Genomic DNA, 22,009 nt, shown 5'->3' with positions numbered 1-22,009 from the left:
GCCTGAAAGTTTACAAGAATGTTGGTCAGCATGTGTACTTATGCACCTTGGGGCTTGCTTGTGGATTTATTCAGTATTTGTAAAGTTCTTGCCCTTTACTTAGTAAAAGATTTTTAGTTTTCAAAAAATATTTGACCCTAAGAGTCATAAGATTGACAGAACAGTGGCGCGAGGGGGCACCCGTGTCCTATGGACACATTTCTAGTTTAACAAGATTTTTTAAGTATTTACTATATGCATATAAGGAAAATCAATGACCTTCAAAGTTAAGGTCATTATTGAGTGAAGGTCAAGGTCTGTCTGGTTATTTTTAAGGGTTATCCTTGAAGATTATGTTCAAGTTTGAAGACAATCCATTCAAAAATAACAAAGTTACAGCCAATAATAGCAAAAAAATGAAAATTTCAATAATTTGACCTTCAAAGTCAAGGTCATTTATAAGTGAAGGTCAAGGTCTGTCTGGTTATTTTTTAAGGGATATCCTTGAAGATTATTATGTTCAAGTTTGAAGGCAATCCATTCAAAAATAACAAAGTTACAGCCAATAATAGCAAGAACAAGCAAAATTTGGACTTTTAACCTTGAAGGTCAAGGTCATTAATGGATGAAGGTCAAGGTTAGCATGGTCTACTGAAAGGTCTTGTCCCAAGGGTTGTTGTGGCCAAGTATGAAGACAATACACAAAGAACTAAAAAAGTTATGATCCAGATACAAGTTTGCAAATGGCAACGCCGCCGCGACTATAACAATACCTCTACTTTTTTTTAAAAAAAGTCGAGCTAAAAATGGTAGACACCCATTACAAGATGTTTCATGCTAAATATCTTAGCTCTAGCTCTAAAGGTTTTTTAAAAGAAGATTTTTTAAGTTTTTACTTTATACATAAAGGGAAAAACAATGACCCCCTGGGGTGGGGCCAATTTTGACCCCAGGGCTTTTATTTGAACAAACTTAGTAGACACCCACTAGAAGATGTTTCATGCTAAATAGCTAAGCTCTAGCTATTTGGGTTTTTTAAAAAAAAAAATTTTAAGTTTTTACTTAATACTGTATAATACAAATAAGGAAAATCAATGACCCCACCCTGGGCGGGGCCAATTTTGACCCCAGGGCATTTGTTTGAACAACCTTGGTTGACACTGACTAGATGATGTTTCATGCCAAATATTTAAGCTCTAGCTCTTACGGTTTTCCACAAGAAGATATTTTAAGTTTTTTCTTTCGGTTGCCATGGCAACCAGAGTTCTGCTTGAATTAAATTCTTTGAACAATTTTTAAAGTTGACTACCAAAGGAACATTCCTGTGAAGTTTGGATGAAATTGGCTCAGTGGTTTATGAGGAGATGTAGTTTAAAGTAAAAAGTTACGGACGGCCGCCGGACGAAAAGCAATCACAAAAGCTCACCATGTCACTTTGTGACAGGTGAGCTAAAAAAAGAAGAAAAAGAGTACTATATTTATTGTTTTGTTTTAATTAATCTATCTATTAAAAATACAACACTTGTGAAACGATATTAATTTTTCATTTCTTCTTCTTTTTTATTTTTCATTTCTATGTATCTTTTCATTTCATTTTCCACTTTTTCAACACATGCCTCTTTGTAGACAGATTTATAATAACTTATACCAAACATAACAGAAACTCCAGCACAAAAAATTCCAAAATATTTCCATTTTGCAGCAACCATTTTAATGTATTTTCCAGTTTTGCACAAATCTAAACAAAAATTTCACACTTAACTTCCCAGAGATATATTGAAGAAAGTTTCTAACACAATATATAGTTAAGTCTCATCTAAGGGAGGTAATCCCCTGCAGCAAAGCCACACAAGATAGTTTGTAGATTTAAGTTTATGGGAATATACAGTCTGTTAGTTATTTGTCTGTTATTTCTGTTTGATCTTTTGATTCAGAACTGAAATGGAGAAAAAAAATGTTTACAATTATTCATTTTATATGGTGAAAGAAGGTTAGGGGGAAAAATGTCGATTTGGATAAAGTAATGTTTCAATAATAAGCATTGCTAAAATTCATGAACAGGATGGGTCTTGAAAAATAAATCAAACAAGTTGAAAATTAATAGACAGCATTTTCAAACTACTGTACAGAGTACTCAAAGAAAGCTTTAAAAAACTAGCCTTTACAAAGGCTGTATGCAATTAAAGACTGTCTTGTAGAATACAGTTCATGATGTCATTCAAACCACCTCTCCCTTTGACATTTTAGGGGATATTCACACACTGTTCTAAGACCTGTTGTTTCAGAATAATGTACTCGGTATAATGGAAATGTTAGAGATTTACACTGACCAAATGTAGATAACTGAAAGTGTCTAAATTGAAAGACTCACTGTCTTCATAAACCACAGTACAGTATATATGTATAATCAAAAATTGCCTCATTTTCACGGTTAGCAATGCTTCAGCAGGTAGCTGAGTAGGGATCAAGGCTAAAAGATTAAGTATCCTATATTTATTTTATGACAGTTTTAGCACATATTAATCATTTTAGTATTTATGTCCCTTTTCAGCAGCCAGGGGATATGGTAATAGTCTCCAACCTTTTGTTTCGCATTTTTGTCTGGAGTTCAACTCGAAAACTATTTGAGATATCTACTTAAGAATGATATCAGGTGGATAGATCTCATTTAATGTTGAGTCGTCCTGTGCTCAACTTGTCACATTTTTGTCCAACTTATCCTGTGGTAACTTTGATCCTTGGTAAACTTGTCCCCAAACTCGTCACCTATTTAATCTTTTATTTCGATAGCTGATATATTTTTACAGAAAATTCAAAGTGGAAGACGTGTAGCAAGTGGGTTTTTTCAAAATTTCCCAAATTTGACACCGGACCAAGAGACAAATAGATCTTCATGTTTTATACAATATGTAAAAACACCTATAAACACTTTCTGAACTAACAGACAACAGGCTAATTTATCAGTAGTTTTTTTAGTAAAGATAACCAGTTGCGTATCTCATTGTACAAATCGTATGTCAAATGGTCTGACATATGGTAGGCTTAACAGTTTATTTGTCAAAAGATGACCATGTGTTCAAGTATATAATGTGACAAAGCTTAAATCCAAAGCTTTCCACTGGTGTAATAAATTTTAAAATCGGACATTAAATCACAACAAACTAGCGGTTTAAACATGGTTTATTTTGTATTGTTTTAGCATAATAAGTAAACGATTTTACTCGAAGACATGGGAAACAACTGTTTTTTCACTCAATATACCTCGGCTATGTAAATAGTTCATATCAAAGGTAAGGTGTTTATGGGTGTATTGTAAGATATATCTTTTTCCTTTCTTACATAAAAAATTTAAATCCAATTATTCAGGCTAATATATAAATTAAATTGTGACATATTTAATAAACTTTACTGTACTGCAGTATTGTATTCTACTTTGGTAGTCAGACTATTGTCTCCCTTACCAGTTCCTCCCCTGACGTTTCCTCCCTGACGGTTCTCTCCCTATTTTGGGGGAGAACTGTCTGCATATTTGCAAATTAGAAGACATTTCCTCCCCATTCTTATTTTTATAATTACATTATTATTAAAGTATTTAGCTGATAAATAAATGGGTAAGTTTATTATCATTTGATATAAATTAGAAAAAAATGGATTTTATTGAAGTGTTTAGATGTAAATTAAATAAATGGGTAGGTTTATTATAAATTGATATTAATTAGAGAGAAAAATACTTTAATGAAGTATTCAGATGTTTAATTCAAGTTTCAATTTTGTTAGCATCCTCAGAAACAATAAATCGGTAAGTTTATTATCAAAAATTAATATAAATTAGAGAAAAAAATTTTGTTTGAAGTGATTTAGATGTTTAATAAATTTGTAACTTTATTATCAATTGATATAAATTGAATTAGAAAAACTTTTTTTAAACATATGATAATAATTGATCAATGATGATATTAGTTAATTATTCTGATTTTTTAATTGGATGTAATGTATACTTTTTAACGTGTTTAGTCATTGAAAATAATTACTGAATTATTTACTTGATTAGGATACAGTAATCATAAGTTATTATTTTCAAAATTTCTTTTTTAATTTATAAATAAAAATGAAATTTATAGGCAAAAAATGATTAATAAATTTTAATTGCTAAACTTTTGTATAATGAAAAAAGGAGTTCAAGACACGCATGTATGCCTTAAGTTTGCTGTCAGTGATAATTGAGGTGTTTATTAATTCATATTACTCAACAATCAAGGTGTTGATTAGATTAAAATAGCTGTGAAAAGGTGTTGATGAATAAGTATTATATATTAGTTATTTGGTATTATATATTGTTTCAAGTTAATGACTACATGTTTTTAAATCAATTTCGTAAAAAAGTAAATGTGGAGTGTGTTTGCATACCAGTTGTTGTTTATTTATTTGTAGAACATACCTGTTTCCACCATATTCACTATTTAACAAATGAATGAACATCACAAGCTAGACCTTAACATAATTTCAGGTGTATATCAATCACTGTCCAATGATCTATATCTTTAACAATAAAGGTGTTGATAGGATTAAAATACTGAAAAAAGGTATTAAATTTACAAACACTTTTCAGCTGATAAACATAAAACATAAAATGCAGTTAATATCAAACACATTCTTTTAATGTCTTTTAATAATCTTGACATTAAGAAATATTATTAGAATAAGTCAAAACTAAAATGATAACTTATAAAAATAAAATTGGGGGAGAACTGTCTGCATATTTCAAATTTGGGAGAGAACCGTCAGGGAGAGGAACTGGTAAGGGAGAGAATAGTCTGTCATTCTTCTACTTTAACAAAATACTCTACTAATTATAAAGAGAAAAACCTCAGATTATCATTTGAAATTAAAGTCGAATTGTTAACTTTACTGTGAAACATCACAAATAAAATTTGGAGTGAAACGTCTAGGTGTGAATCGTCTTGGGAGTGAAATGTCTATGGCCTCTAGTTGTGACTCTTCTTGGGCATTCATTTTTAAGTTGTAATATCAAGTTATATCAGGGACTCTTTACCTGTCTTTTTTAATTTGTTCCAATTTTTGTTTTTCTATGTTTTCCAGTATTAATGGTTTCCAGATATAAACTCCTAAGATTGCATTTGCACCCACAACAAATGCTAGTACGGGCCGAGATATGCCAGTTCTGCCTCTCCGTAGAAATGTCCTCATCTCATTGACAGGGCAATTGCAACTTCTCGGCTCTTGCCCATCCGCGAGGTGTTCCGAATGAGGAAAAAGTGTTGTAGTATTACGGAAGTAATCGAAAACCGGACAACGCCAGTCCAAAATGATCTCGATGTCTAATTAGTTGGATATAGTGTGTCAGGTTTGACAGTTGGGCGAATAAGTGTAGAAAATATCTAAGAAGAATTAAACAAGGTTTGACGATTTCGAGTCAACTCGTCCCGTGGTCAACTCCTCACCTTTTTGGTCAACTCGTCCTGTGGTCAACTCGTCCCCTATTTATTATTAATATTTGATAAATTATCAGAGAGTTTAAGATATATCTTACAGTCAACCCGGCCCCAAAATCGGTCAATACGGCCCCAAAATTGATTTTCAGAGAATATTTTATTAAATTAAATTATTATGTTTTAGACGATTTTCCCTTTTGTCTATAATGATAAATTTATTACACACTTAAAAAAAGATTTTCAAATAATGTATAAATAATTTCATATTAACAAATAATTAAAACTTTACCAAATGAAGATTATGAACCATATAATTACTGAAAACATAAGGCTATAATTTGTCGGTTATTTAATCACAGACACTTTGGGTGTGGAGCTTAAAACGCCAGTAAAATCCAAATAAAAGTATATTTGTCAATCCCAGCATATGAATTGATCATATATATCAAAAAAACTTAAGATAAGCCATTTTCAAAAAATTTCAAATTTCTGAACGTCTATTATAGAAAAACATTTCGTAACAGTTTTCTCAGCAACTACTTATCACAGCCTGTTGATATTTGGCATACAGCATTTACACATGGTCCCATACTGTGGGATTGATTTCAGGTCTGTCCCTTATCCACTTCCTGTTTATCAACTTAGTAAAATTTTCAACATTAATGGTCAATGGTTGGAAATTTTCATAACAGTTTTCCCAGCAACTACCGTACTTATCACAGCCTCTTGATATTTGGCATACAGCATTGACACATGGTCCCATACCGTGGGATTCGATTTCAGGTCTGTCACGCATCCACTTCCTGTTTACTGACATAGTTAAATTTTCGACATTAATCGTTAATGGTAGGAAATTTTCGTAACAGTTTTCTCAGCAACTACTTATTACAGCCCCTTGATATTTGGCATAAAGCATTGGCATAATAAGTGGGATTCGATTTCAGGTCTTTTGCTTTACCCACTTAGTTAAATTTTCGACATTAATAGTCAGCGGAAATTTTGTTTACGTAAAAGCACAGCATCATGATATTTGGTATACAAATGCAACCGGGCCTTTTCTGTCTTTGACCTCTTTTTTTAAGTTTAAATTTAATGTTTGTCCAGTGTGTTCATTTAAGCTTGATTTAATAGAATTATAAGTTTTCATTTAAAAGAAAACACAAGAGAAATTTTGATCTTGATATAGTATTATAAGGTAATCCAATATCACATGTTTCACATTCTATAAATGATTCTATTATCCAGTACAAATAAGAAAATTTGTTTCATTAAGAAACTCAATAAAAATGTCTGTCTATCCATATGACAATCCATCATTACCGTAGTAATATTCATAATCCAGCAAATATTCAAACATGACTTCTACAAAATACAATATTGCACAATAAGATATACAAATAAAACACAATTTGGGCGGGCGTGGAGGGTAAATTAGAATCTCAACATGTGATCTACTTGTCAAACAAATACAGAATGAACAAAAATTGTAAAAGCGCAAAAGACAAAATAGAAAGTTGTTTACTGCCTACGTAATATATAAACTAAAATCCACCAATGAAAAAGAGTTTTTTAAAGGTCAAATTCATTCAACCTTATAATTAAGTTATTTTAGTTCAAAATAAACAACATGGGTGAATAATATTGCAGGAACGAAGTAAATCACCAGAAAAAATATGTATCTGGCATACAAAAGAAGTTATATACCTGTACCTAATATTAATTTCCCCAATTTGTATCATAATAATAATGTGATATTTTTAGTCTTAGCTATTGATTAATTGAATGATTTACTAAGTTTTCTATTTTCAGATCAAAATGAGTGTTCCTTATATACCAGGTGTAGAGGAAGGTACATCATTGGAAGGGAATATAGAAATAAGTGCTAGTGACTTACAGTATATAAACTTTCCAGAGGACAAATCATACAACACTATCAATATAACACAGTCGGACATAGCAGATTTTGGAGATGAAGGATTTTTATTACATAATATTTTATCTGATGACGAGTGCAGATATTTCATTGATGAAGGAGAAAGGCTTGGTTTTGAAACTATCAGAGGAGTTAGGGATGACTATAGAAGCTGTAAAAGGTTACAAAGACTGTTCTACTCATTTCTAGATTCCCCTAAACACATGATAATAAGCCCTAGCTTATTTAAATTTTTGGGTGGAGATTGGTGGCTTATTTTCTAGGCCAGCGTATTTTCCAGCTATGTGCAATTAAGTCTCAGCAGCTTATTTTCAAAGTCTTTTCATAAAAGTAGATTTAATCCCTTAGGGAAGTCTATATTTGGTTACTGGTATCTTTTTCGCCTGGGTAATATCTGTCACCTCCAGCAGACTAAAAGTGAATAATTTTAGGGCTGGAGCGAGTATCCGAGTACTCGGATAATCACGAATCAAAGTGAAAAATCGAGTTTGAATATTCGTAAGCCCAGAAATCGTGGATCGCGATCTAATTTTTTTATATACATTTACTGTTACTCACACTCTTAAAATCGAGAAAAATACGATTTGAGTATAAATCATATGAAGTTTTGCCGGTTAAAGACCATGCACCATGATGCTGAGCTAGAAAGTAATTGGTTTCAAAAAACAAAACAAAAAAACTCATTCGAAGAATAAAAACATAAACCTAGTTTATATTTTATATGTTAAATGTTAAGTATTGTTTTTTTTAAAAAAATAAACATGTTTATATAACTAATGTACATATTCTATGAGTGTCTGGATAACAAAAGATTTGTGGTTCGATTTGTGAATCGTAAGTGCTGAATCGTGGTTCGGATCGGATCGTCACTTATCCGACGATCCACACCCCTAAATAATTTATGCTGGTAGCCATTAAAAATTTATGACATGGGTGTAGTAAATGATTCTTGTAGTGTTGATAAATCATTGAATGAGTTTGTGCTCTGTTAATTTTCAGGATAACTATTGATAGTAAAGAATTATCAGCTGTTTTGTGGTCTCGTATAAAGTCTTATGTTCATGACATCACCGTAAGTGACAATCCACACTCTCTTCATATTCATGGTTCACCATCATTGATGAAAGGGACATGGAAACCCATCGGACTTAATAATGTAAGATTCCAAGATGTTATTCATTTATTCAATACTATTCAGACTCTGTAAAGGTGGGTGAGACTTCAAGAAAGGCCTCTTTAAATTCTTAACCTTCTGGTGGCTACTAAATTTATCTATGCCACCTGTGCAACCCAAAATCAGCCGACTCATCCACATTATCGTGGTCAGTCATTATATACATGTTTTTAGCTCACCTGAGCTTGCTCAGGGTGAGCTATTAGGATCGGTGAATGTCAGTCGTCCGTCCACAATTGCTTGTGAACACACTAGTGGTCACACTTATGACTCAATCATCATCAAACTTTGTCTGGATGCTTGTTTAGTCAATTGCTCGGATGAGTTCGAAACTGGGTCATTTCGGATGGAAAACTAGGTCACAAGAGCTAAAAATAGAAAAACCTTGTGAACACTCTAGAGGTCACATTTTTGACCCAATCATCATCAAACTTGGTCAGGATGTTTGTTTAGGTGATAGCTTGGATGAGTTTGAACATGGGTCATCTCGGATGAAAAACTAGGTCACCGGAGCTATAAATAGAAAAACCTTGTTAACACTCTAGCAGTCACATTTTTGCATCAATCATCATCAAACTTGGTCAGGATGCTTATCTAGTTGATAGCTCGGATGAGTTCGAACATGGGTCATCTCGGATGAAAAACTAGGTCACCGGAGCTAAAAATAGAAAAACCTTGTTAACACTCTAGCGGTCACATTTTTGCATCAATCATCATCAAACTTGGTCAAGATGCTTGTCTAGGTGATAACTCGGATGAGTTTGAACATGGGTCATCTTGGATGAAAAACTAGGTCACAGGAGCTAAAAATAGAAAAACCTTGTTAACACTCTAGCGGTCACATTTTTGCATCAGTCATCATCAAACTTGGTCAAGATGTTTGTCTAGGTGATAGCACGGATGAGTTTGAACGTGGGTCATCTCGGATGAAAAAGGAGGTCACCGGAGCTAAAAATAGAAAAACCTTGTTAACACTCTAGCGGTCACATTTTTGCATCAATCATCATCAAACTTGATCAAGGTGCTTTTTAGGTGATAGCTCGGATGAGTTCGAACATGGGTCATCTCGGATGAAAAACTAGGTCACAGGAGCTAAAAATAGAAAAACCTTGTTAACACTCTAGTGATCACAATTTTGACTCAATTGTCATCAAACTTGGTCAGGAAACTTGTCTAGGTCATTGCTGGGAATAAATCGAACATGGGACATCTCGGATGAAAAACTAGGTCACAGGAGCTAAAAATAGAAAAATCTTGTTAACACTCTAGTGGCTACTGTTGTGATCCAAATATTCTGTTAATTGGTCTGAAAGTTTGTTTGATGATTTCTAAGTCAAGATCGAACATGGGTCATCTTGGATGAAAAACTAGGTCACACTGCCCAAATATGGAAAAACCTTGTTAACATTCTAGTGGTCACATTTTCGACTCAATTATCATCAAACTTGTTCAGGATGCTTGTCTAGGTAATTGCTTGGATGAGTTCGAAATCGCATGTGAAACTAGGTCACCGGAGCTAAAAATAGAAAAATCTTGTTAACACTCTAGTTGCTACTGTTTTGATCCAAGTATCCTGGAAATTGGTCTGAAAGTTTGTTTTGATGATTTCTAGGTCAAGTTTGAATATGTGTCACCTGGGTAAAAAACTAGGTCGCACTGATCAAATATGGATAATCCTTGTTAACACTGTAGTGGTCACATTTTTGACTCACCTGTCATGAGACTTGGTCAGAATGCTTGTCTAGGTAATTGTTTGGATGAGTTTGATAAGTCAGGTGAGCAATCTAGGGCCCTCTTGTTTGAAATTTCTCTAAAATTGTCCAATCTGAAAGATGGACAAGTCTATTTAAGATATTTAGTGGGTTGAGGATAAGCCAGAGAGTTAGAATGCTATTTTTAGCTTGATTATTTGAAGAAAACTGGGGCTATCCTGCTCCCAAATCCCCTTGTGTTGGTGTTAGTGAACATTTTACCACAGTTTGTCATTCACCACTGAAGGTAACAGTCATATCTTCAGTAGTCAGCATCAAACTTGTAGGTAACTTTTCTAGACCTTAATATGACAATGGCTGATACTTGGACAGAATTATATCCTTTTTTAAAATTTGAAAAATTTGAATTTTCAATTTACACAACCACACAAGGTATTAATTTGAAACTCAACACAAGTCTTTGAGGTCATCATAAATGGTCAAGCTTGTAATATTAAGGTTAGTCAAAAGCAGCATGTCCTCTTACACTTACAGCCTTTGTTTCACACAGAATAGTTATCTAAATGTTTTGATTAACTGTGTGCCAAAAAAGAGGTAAGTAATTGAGTGGACTTAAGTATTATTACAGCATTATTAAAGTAAACTTCAGTGAATTGAAGATTTTACAAAAGATAGTTTTAAAATGATACAATCTTATTCAGTATTGCAAATATGCCACTTGGAAATGAAATTTTTAAACTTCTGTAAGAATTCATTCATGATTTGATTTATTTTTCCAGATATTTAGACTGTGTAGATATTTTCCTGGTGGACATTTTGCTCCACATTTTGATGGTCACTATGATGCTAGTCCTTCAGAACGGTCATTGAAGACATTCATGCTCTATCTGAACGGGGATTTCTCTGGTGGTGCTACAAATTTTGTGGATGAAAGTCAAACGTTATACAAGGTAATCAGTTATTCCTTCAACCTTTATTTTGTTTGAAATGAAAAAAAAATGATTCAACAATAGAGGATATTATATCTTAGACAAACTGTTTGAATTAATTGTATGTAGATACAAAAGATATGCATGCAACATGGTTTTTTGTGTCTCCTTGAAAAGGTGACATATAGGGGTTACTTTTCGGCGGCGTCTGTGTCGGCGACGGCATTGTCGGCGTCCCCTAAAGCTTGTCCGGAGCATAACTCAGTCACTATAAGTCTGATTGACTTCAAACTTGGTATGCATGCTTCTTTCAATAACCCGGAGTGCAGTGCACAAGGACCGGTACTCTGCAGTTCTTATTTTTTGAGTTATTGCCCTTTGTTAATTTTCATACTTTAATTTTGTCCGGGCCATTTCTCTTCAACTAAAAAAGCTATGGACTTGAAACTTCATAGGATGATAGATCTCATTAAGAAGAAGTGCAGTGCACAAGAACCGGTACTCTGCACTTCCTAATTTTTGAGTTATTGCCCTTTGTTAATTTTCATACTTTATTTTTGTCCGGGCTATTTCTCCTAATGTATGAAAGCCATGGACTTGAAACTTCATAGGATGATAGCTCTCATTATGAAGAAGTGCAGTGCACAAGAACAGTTACTCTGCATTTCTTATTTTTTGAGTTATTGCCCTTTGTTTATTTTCATACTTTAATTTTGTCCTGGCCATTTCTCCTTAAGAATAAAAGCTATGGACTTGAAACTTCATAGGATGATAGATCTTATTAATAAGAAGTGCAGTGCACAAGAATCGGTACTCTGCATTTCTTAATTTTTGAGTTATGGCCCTTTGTTATTTTTCATACTTAATTTTTGTCCAGGCCATTTCTCCGAAAGTATAAAAGTTATGGACTTGAAACTTCATAGGATGATAGATCTAATGAAGAAAAAGTGCAATGCATAAGAACTGATACTCTGCATTTCTTATTTTTTGAGTTATTGCCCTTTGTTGATTTTCTTACTTTATTTTTTCATTTCTCCTCAAGTATGAAAGCTATGGACTTGAAACATCATAGAATGATAGATCTTATTGATAAGAAGTGCAGTGCACAGAAACTGCTGCTCTGCACTTATTATTTTTTTAGTTATTGCTATTTTTCATATTTCATTTTTGTCCTGGCTATTTCTCCTAAACTACATTGTTCACAAGGCGACACATCCGACTCGCGGAGTTCTAGTTTTTTGTCCTTTCCCTGTTGAGCATAGCTGTCATTGTAACTTGTTTAACTTGGTGAAGTTTTAAGTTATATTGAGGACTTTACAGCTTTTTCCAATTTTATTAAAACAAATATAATATATATGCAATTCTTCAGTTAGATACTGTTAAAAATCAAATAGAAATATGGTCATATTAATATCATGCACATTCTTCTTAGTAAGTAAGTAAGTAAGTAACGACTTTATTTAATGAGGCTAACACATTCAGTTTCCCGATCTTCCATGCGGGCCTCAGTATATACAAAACAACATATAATACAATCACAATCAACATTTAGACAACAAAATATGTACATTATAAACATCATATCAATACAATAAATAAGTAAACATTTTTTCCTTCTTACATTATAAGAAGTGACATTTTCATAACTTCAGCATGGAAAGTACAAAAAAGTAGATCAATGTTGAAGAATTAGACATTTATAGGGCTGTTCTAATAACAGTTTTTATTATACTTTTTATTTTAAACATTAAATTATTGTTTCTGGAAACAATATGTACAATCAATTAGTTAGAAAATTGCCATTGGATATAGGAGGCTTGAAATTTCCTCAGGGTATCAGAATTTCGAACATGTATTGGTATGTTGTTCCATACCACAGGACCAGAGTAATTAAATGATTTTCTAAAAAATTCTGTTTTTGGCTTAGGTACAGTTAGTTTTCCATTCTGTATAGATCTTAAGTTAAAGTCATGTTTGTCATTTACTGTTTGGAATTTATTTTTCATATAAACAGGAAAAGATGGTTCATTTATAGATTTATACATGAGGATTGCCTTTTTATACATAATTCTTTTGTCAAAAGACATCCAGTTTAATTCTTTGAATAAAACATTTGATGGGGTATCAAAACTTTTGTCTAAAATAATTCTTGCAGCTCTTTTTTGAAAGTTGACAATTTGTGAAAGTAATTCACTACTGCAGTTTCCCCAAATAGTGCAACAGTAGTCAATATGTGGCAGAATATAAGCATTAAAAAAGAGTTTTCTTGAGTGGAGATCAAGGTACTGTTTGATTCTGAGAAGCAAATAGAGCTGTGAATTGCATTTTTTAATAGTATTTTGAATTTGTGTTTTCCATTTAAGATTTTTGTCAACATGGACTCCTAGAAGTTTTTCAGTGTCTGTAAATTCTATCTCTTTGTTGTGAAGGTGCAGAGTAGATGAATCGGTATTTTTTGATTTAGTATTTTTTATAGAGAAATTTATGGCCTTAGTTTTTTGTGCATTTAATATCATTGCATTTTGCCTACACCATGTGCTAACGCTATCAAGATCTGTTTGAAGATTATCATTCATTTCCTTTAAAGTACTTCCCGTAGAAGTTAGGGAAGTGTCGTCTGCGAACATATCAGTAGTTGACTGTTTAACATGAAGATGGATGTCATTAATGTATATCAAAAATAGTAGGGGCCCAAGGACTGAGCCCTGAGGCACTCCTGAGACGACTTCAGCTGGTTCAGATAAAACACCAGACACATTGACTTTTTGTGACCTGTCTGATAGATAAGATCTTATCCAATTAATAGCATGTGAAGAGAAATTATAGAAAGGTAGTTTTTCTAGAAGAATTTGGTGGTTCACTAAATCAAAGGCTTTTGATAAGTCTAGAAAAACAGTTCCGACAAGTTTGCCATCATTCAGAGCACTGATCCAATTATCAATTATATTTGTAAGAGCTGTCTCACATGAATGATGTGCCCTGAAACCTGATTGAGCAGTGTAAAGTAAATGGTTTGTTTCTAAATAGAGCTTTAAGTGGTCTGATACATGTTTTTCAATTATTTTAGATATAAGAGGAAGTACTGAAATTGGTCTATAATTATTTTTGTCTACCTTTCTTATCCCATCAATGTTTTTTACGGAGGCTTTGATGTTTTCAAATAAATAAGCATTGTATCTACAAATTGTTCAAACTTAGTTACGCTTTAATCCACCGTTCAAGTGAAATTTAAGTATGACATTTTCTGGGGTTTACATTGAGCTCCAGCTAATTTTAGCCGTTACCATGGTTATTTCAGGTGAACTGAACCAGTACTGGACAACATTAAACATAAAATATTTTATCTTTTAATAGTTGAAACCTTGATTTTTACACAGGTATAAATTCTTTGAGAACAACATAAAAATTGTCACACTTATGAACAAATTTCAGGTAATTCTAGATCATCCCTTGTAACAAATTTGTAGATATACTGTTAAAACTAGAAATTTCCACCTCAAGCTTTGAGTTACAAATGTCAAAAATGATCATACTGATTCACCATCTAAAAATTAGTTTGACAAATTATGAAAGTAAAAACTTGTAAAAAAATACTTCTTAAAAAAACTCCGCATTTTTGAAACATGAGATTGTAAATTATTTGAGTGCACAAAATAATTGTCAATTAATGAAGTTTCTCGTTTATCATGGTAATCAGGATGAAGTGACAGGGAAATATTGTGCTGAAGAGAAGAATATTTTATGTTCTGTACAACCAGAGGCTGGCCTCGGAATATTGTTTAATCATCACAGACTGCATGAAGGGGCTCAGTTAAAGTAAGTTTATGTTAACTTATTAAAAATTCTGATTATGCTAGTGAAGAAAATGAATTATGTTTGTAGCCAGTGTAAAAAACATCTGCTTAAGCCTTGACCTGCAGAATTTCCAATGTGAAAACTTGCCCATCTTCCTTTTTTTGGAACTGTCCATTACCAGTTTTGGGTATGTCAAGATGAAAATTTGAAGTTAGTCAGCCAACAATGTAGAGCATGGTCAGACTGCAGGGATATGCATGCTGACCTAGCTCTAATAATGGCAATTTATGTATACCCAGCAAACAAAAGACGTTGTACCAACGTTGTACTGACGTTAGACCCTGACGTTGGGTAAACGTTGGCAGAAGGTTGGATTTGAAAGTTTTTTAGACGTCAGAAACCGACGTCTATACAACGTCATAAAATGACCTTTATCCAACCTTTTCTGACCATAATCCAACCTTTTCTGACTATTATCTGACCATAATCCAACCTTTTCTGACCATTATTTGGACATAATCCAACCTTTTTCTGACCATAATCCAACCTTTTCTGACCATTATCTGACCATATGCCAACCTTATCTGACCAAATTTTCTGCCCATGATTTAACCTCATTCAAAACTTTTGGAATATGATTTTTTTCATTTTGAAGCTCTTTAATAGGGTTAATAAATAAGCATTCTTATGATTTTAGCAATTTATTTTATACTCGGAATCACAAGTACAGAACAAGAAATGTGGTACTATAACAAATGCAAGATTTACATAATATTTTTTGAAACTATTAAACTTGACGGTATGTACTTTAATAACGCTTCATGTATTAATTAAGCATGCTTTAGAAATAAGATAAACAAAATCCGTCTTGAATATTAACACTGACATTTTATATAGCAAACATCCATGCATGTGTTTTTTCTTATATCACCACTGAACTGATCACTCTGAGTTTGGGATTTTTCAATCATCCATCCAACTCACTGATTGTATATTTGTCTTTGTATTTTATAACTGAATCTAGATCTGAATGTTAAATGGAACAATATTCTGAATATTTTGTTATAACTATAAATAGCAATGTTCATGTATCTTCATTAGTATTCTAGCTTCTTTCGTCCTCCTACACTATGTCGATCTGGGGCATACTATAAGCGTATTACCGTCTCCAACACACTTTCTGAAATTAAAAAAAATAAAATAATCAGTTACAAGTGCAAGAAATAAATCACTTATACATATTATAATTAAACGAAATTCTAACAAAACTCTCCAACTACTTAAAAAGATACTTATTATTTTTAATTTAGTTTAAACCATGTAGTTTCGTGTACCTACTGTATATATCTATTAATTTTGATAAAAATGGCTTCGTGAATTTCATTATAAAATCAAGGGTAATAAGATCACTGTATTTTCTATAATATTTTGAAATATACCTGTCACAAAATCTTGGTAGGTTTTCATTTTTCTTTTCCTCTAAATATTTTCATCTTCCTCCTGAACTTTTGACACATGTTGAATTATCGTAATTTTCACAATCTGAAAGACGAAATATAATCGTTTTAGAATTTAACCATGTGGTGGAAGGATGTTTGTCTAATACAATAGGCAAAATCCAATTACTATTAATCTTAGTTAACTCATAAGCGCATGAAAAACTGATATAACAAATACCAAAATGAAATTAATTCTACTCCCGCAAAAATTGATATTGTTATTTTTTTATATTCAATGTACTTTGTACAAATGCTCGTACAACATCAAAGAAATTCACATGTTACTGTCATTTTTATAGATATTATCTCTGCCCAGCATGATCTGGTCTGCTAAGTGTATATAGGACAGACTGGCTTAGTGTAAAAAACGTTTTATGATACGAGCATACAACTTGTTGATAAGCAGGCTAATTAACAAACTATTACTTTTATTGATTTATAACTATGATAACATGTTTTCTGATTGATAATAAGTTGTTTGATTACATTAATAAAAAGATAGCTAGTCAAATACAATGTGCTTTCAGATATATCTTACCAAAGTCGTATCATTTACATGTATCAAATGCAATGAATCATTATCATAATATAAGATACACATGGTATGAAAGTACTTCAATTAACAACGAGTAGTTTAACAACTACACAGATATCAAAATCAAACTGCATCAGATACATGTGTAAATGACTGGCCCCTCATAAAATGGGAAATTCATGTTGATAAGAAATAAGAGGAAATTTTATTTACCAGCATTTGAATAATAAGAGTCTTACGTACTGCATTTAACTTTTTATTGATTTCAATTGCTAGGATACTTCCTACCATTGATTGTGCATTTATTTGGCATGGTGATATAGTGTGGGAAAAATTATCCGATTATACAGACTGTTCTATAGCAAATGATAAAGTGTTCTTACGTGGAAACAAAAATATTTATCTCGCGAAATCACGTTACATTAAGTTTTACCAGTCAAACATTTCAATGATCAAATAACCATCGAATCCATGCAAACATGCGGTAAATTAGCATTGAAAAACAATTATAATGTTTGCCTACCTTTTTCTTTTGTTTGGAATATACAACTTTGTCTGTCAACCCGTCGTTTTTTTTGTCCGCCAATACAATTGAATTTCAAATCCGATAAGTCGCAAATTCGAATTTACTAAATTATTTACCACTATAAAATGAAGCCCTCAAAAATGATAACAGCTTTATTGTAAATTATATAAACACTTCTTAGACTAATTCGAGGAGATAAGATATTATTTAAACGAAAATAGAGCAAATATATTTCATACTGATCTGCGACTATCCGTTTACAGAGCGCCACCTATCGAATATCGTACGTTAGCCACCCACGTGATACTGTTGTTTTGATGGAGAAAATAAATATATAATGTTCCCTTTCTAAACTTAAACTTAAAATTCTTGCTGTTTATGCTTTCATTAACCAGGTTTTCCGAAGGAAAAAACTGGTTATTAGATTGAGGTATGTCGGCGGGCGGATGGGCGGGCGGACGGGCGGGCGGGCGGACGGGCGTTAACAATTTCTTCTGTGCGCAACTCCTCCTACATTTCTCAACGGATTTTGACCAAACTTTCACTGAAGCTTTGTCATCAAGTGCCCTGGCGCATATTGTCGGGGTTTTGCCATTGGATAATATTTGACCTAATTATGGCCCTTTGTTGTTTTTTCTTATATAGAATATATAGTGAACAATTTCTTCTGTGCGCAACTCCTCCATCATTTCTCAACGGATTTTGACCAAACTTTCACAGAAGCTTTGTCATCAAGTGCCCTGGCACATATTGTCGGGGTTTTGCTATTGGATAATATTTGACCTAATTATGGCCCTTTGTTGTTTTTTCTTATATAGAATATAAAGTGAACAATTTCTTCTGTGCGCAACTCCTCCATCATTTCTCAACGGATTTTGACCAAACTTTCACAGAAGCTTTGTCATCAAGTGCCCTGGCACATATTGTCGGGGTTTTGCCATTGGATAATATTTGACCTAATTATGGCCCTTTGTTGTTTTTTCTTATATAGAATATATAGTGAACAATTTCTTCTGTGCGCAACTCCTCCATCATTTCTCAACGGATTTTGACCAAACTTTCACAGAAGCTTTGTCATCAAGTGCCCTGGCGCATATTGTCGGGGTTTTGCCATTGGATAATATTTGACCTAATTATGGCCCTTTGTTGTTTTTTCTTATATAGAATATATAGTGAACAATTTCTTCTGTGCGCAACTCCTCCATCATTTCTCAACGGATTTTGACCAAACTTTCACAGAAGCTTTGTCATCAAGTGCCCTGGCACATATTGTCCGGGTTTTGCTATTGGATAATATTTGACCTAATTATGGCCCTTTGTTGTTTTTTCTTATATAGAATATAAAGTGAACAATTTCTTCTGTGCGCAACTCCTCCATCATTTCTCAACGGATTTTGACCAAACTTTCACAGAAGCTTTGTCATCAAGTGCCCTGGCACATATTGTCGGGGTTTTGCCATTGGATAATATTTGACCTAATTATGGCCCTTTGTTGTTTTTTCTTATATAGAATATATAGTGAACAATTTCTTCTGTGCGCAACTCCTCCTATATTTTTCTACGGATTTTGACCAAACTTTCACTGAAGCTTTGTCATCAAGTGCCCTGGCGCATATTGTCGGGGTTTTGCCATTGGATAATATTTGACCTAATTATGGCCCTTTGTTGTTTTTTCTTATATAGAATATATAGTGAACAATTTCTTCTGTGCGCAACTCCTCCTACATTTCTCAACGGATTTTGACCAAACTTTCACAGAAGCTTTGTTATCAAGTGCCCTGGCACATATTGTCGGGGTTTTGTGATTGGATAATATTTGATGTAATTATGGCCCTTTGTTTTTTTCCTTATACAGAATATATAGTGAACAATTTCTACCGTGGGCAACTTCTCCTACATTTCTTTAAGGATTTTAACCAAACTTTCACAGAAGCTTTGTTATCAAGTGTCCTGGCGCATATTGTCAGGGTTTTGTGATTGGATAATATTTGACCTAATTATGCCCCTTTGTTTTTTTTCCTTATACAGAATTATCAATATGTAGTGAACAAATTCTTCTGTGCTGAACTTCAACTTGTTCTACATTTCTCAACAGATTTTGTTCATACTTTCACAGAAGCTTTGTCATCATGTGCCCTGGCGCATATTGTAGAGGTTTTGTGATTGGATAATTTTTTACCTAATTATGGCCCTTTGTTTTTTTTTCCTTATACAGAATACATTTTTTCCTTATTCAGAATATACAGTGAACACTTCTTCTGTGGCAATTCCTCCTACATTATTCATGTTTTACATTGCACATAGTTACATTGTTTATTGCTTGCATTTGTATTACAAATACAACATATTTATCTACAATGGAGATAATTGAAAACCTGGTTTTGTGGCATTGCCATGTTTCTTGTTTATATATATATTGGTTTCATAAATTAAATTCACCTATTGTCAGATTACCGACCAAAACCCGACGTCGAATCGACGTCAAAATGAAACGTCTGTTAGACGTCGGGGATTCAACGTCGATTTGACGTTGTATGAAGGTCACCGACGTCGCGACCAAAATTCAACGTTGATCCAACGTTGGGTCAACGTCGGGTGTTTGCTGGGTAAATAGGATGCTAGGCCAACAGAATCCCCAGCTAGAAATCACCGGGATTGTCTTGAAATCCAGGGACCCTAACCTTGTTAATGTCAAAACATGCTTGCAATACAGGATTGATTTGCAGGTGTGGCTTATATCATGACTAGAGTTCAGTGTTGGATTTCAGCTTGAACTGACACTGTTTCCTGCAGGGTGTAAAGACTGAATGCCATGGTCAATAAATATGTCAAGTTGAGCCTTGCAAGGATTAAATGATTTGATGCCAATTGTATTAGGAATATTTACCATTTATCCTTTAGTTCTTAGTTAAAGGTAGAATGAAATTGTATATTGTATGATGATGATATATATATTTCAGGGATGGTGTGAAGTATATATTACGTACAGATATCATGTTTAAAAATGTAGATCAGAAACTTAGTGAAGAATACATAAAAGCTGTTAAACTTTTACAACAGGCAGAAACTTTAGAGGTAAGATACTTGAAATTGTCTTTTCTTGTTGATATATGTTTTCAATTTTCTTTTAAGTTAAATTTTATATCATTTCTGCAAGATCTGAGAAATTTGCATACCTTGAACTGGACTTTGTACTTGTTTATTCTCAACTAGTTTGCAGTGTACATTATAATTTGTTGTTTTTTTGTTATTTTTCGAAGATAAAATTCTTTTTATTTTTTGTTGGTCTTTGAAGTATTGTGTCAAGCAGTTGTGACTTGAATAAAAGAGAGAACATCTCTTTACCAAACCATCTTACTTACCCGTATGTTGATACAATCAACTGTTTAAAAAAAGAGTAATACATTTGTAATAAATGATAAATTTCTATTTTTAGAATGGAGGAGAGTGTATGAAAGCTGTAGAGTTTTACAGACAGGCATTTAAACTTGCCCCAGAGCTGGAGAATTCTCATTAACAGGACTGTCATTAACGAAGGTGTTTTGTGTTCAAAACAAAATCTTTACCTGCGTAAATATTGGATTCTTACATTTTAATACTTGATCAGAAACTACAAGATCTTCTGATCATAAAATAACACAGTGACTTTATAAATACTTGTCCATTTACTATCAGTTCCAAAGAAAATACCCTTTTCCGAAGTATGGTAAAGCTGTGTTGTTGAAAAATTTTCATAACCTGATAATATTGGATAGTGATAATAGAGGTGGAATAGTTGCAATATAAACTACAAACACAAAAAGTGAAAGATTTCCACATAACATAGCTGGAAGTATAAGGATATATGGTTATCTGTTGAAATTCTTTATGTCACATTGTTCAGATATAATTTTTCTGATTGTGATCAATTGTGTGAAAATAACTTGCGTATGTTTTTGAATATTGAACAGTAAAGAAGCTTACTGCCAGGTTCATTCGATGAAAATTAGATGTTGTTAAGTTAACAAAGTGATATAAGATGATTGTTAGGCACATACTATACATGGAAGTTACTGTATGTGGTAATATGTCAAAATATGTATACAAAGCTATTACTATTTTGGTGACAGGACAGAAATATTGTGATAGAAAGGGTAAATATGATCGTACATTGCATGAAATAAGCAAAGTATCACATTGATTATGATTATTTTTACATTTATAAAACACTCTAAATAATTTTTCTTTAGTACGATTTTTTTAAAGTTGTTAACTCGTCTAGAGATACATTGTAAGCTGCTGTAATTGTTTTAATGGTTATAAAGCATTATTTGATAAAAAAATTTCATAAAATTTATATACATGTACATTAAAATTATTTTGTTTCAACATTTTATGGATGTCTCTCAAACTGTTGTCTCTCTTATTTAACACACATGAATATTGTACATAAACATACTTCCGGCACAAGATGTCATGCTGCTAAAGATATTAT

At 32.8% G+C, this 22,009-nt stretch overlaps 1 protein-coding gene and 1 long non-coding RNA gene across 3 annotated transcripts; one reads left to right on the top strand and one right to left on the bottom strand.

The window, feature by feature from the left end:
• Positions 1-1,450: 1,450 nt before the first annotated feature.
• Positions 1,451-5,175, bottom strand: LOC132729316 (uncharacterized). Its single transcript, XR_009625599.1, has 2 exons — positions 5,033-5,175; positions 1,451-1,915 (listed from the first exon to the last, which is right to left on the bottom strand). It is a non-coding gene; the product is annotated as an uncharacterized LOC132729316 (long non-coding RNA).
• Positions 5,176-5,238: 63 nt separating this feature from the next.
• On the top strand, positions 5,239-21,299 carry LOC132729314 (uncharacterized). Of its 2 annotated transcripts, none has more exons than XM_060715050.1 (7): positions 5,239-5,344; positions 7,242-7,525; positions 8,365-8,521; positions 11,031-11,201; positions 14,878-14,996; positions 20,496-20,610; positions 20,972-21,299. In XM_060715050.1, the coding sequence occupies exons 2-7, from the start codon at positions 7,248-7,250 to the stop codon at positions 21,050-21,052; spliced, it is 921 nt and encodes a 306-aa protein (XP_060571033.1). In that variant the 5' UTR covers positions 5,239-5,344; positions 7,242-7,247; the 3' UTR covers positions 21,053-21,299. The 2 variants fall into 2 exon arrangements, with proteins under 2 accessions (XP_060571033.1, XP_060571032.1); XM_060715049.1 differs by having other exon boundaries at positions 5,266-5,397.
• The last annotated feature ends 710 nt before the right edge of the window (positions 21,300-22,009 follow it).

Source organism: Ruditapes philippinarum, unplaced genomic scaffold (genome assembly GCF_026571515.1).
Source record: "Ruditapes philippinarum isolate M1 unplaced genomic scaffold, ASM2657151v2 ctg17_1_1_1_1, whole genome shotgun sequence".
Lineage (NCBI taxonomy): Eukaryota > Metazoa > Mollusca > Bivalvia > Venerida > Veneridae > Ruditapes > Ruditapes philippinarum.
The sequence above is the reverse complement of the archived record's forward strand: the minus strand, read 5'-3'. Positions and strand labels throughout refer to the sequence as shown.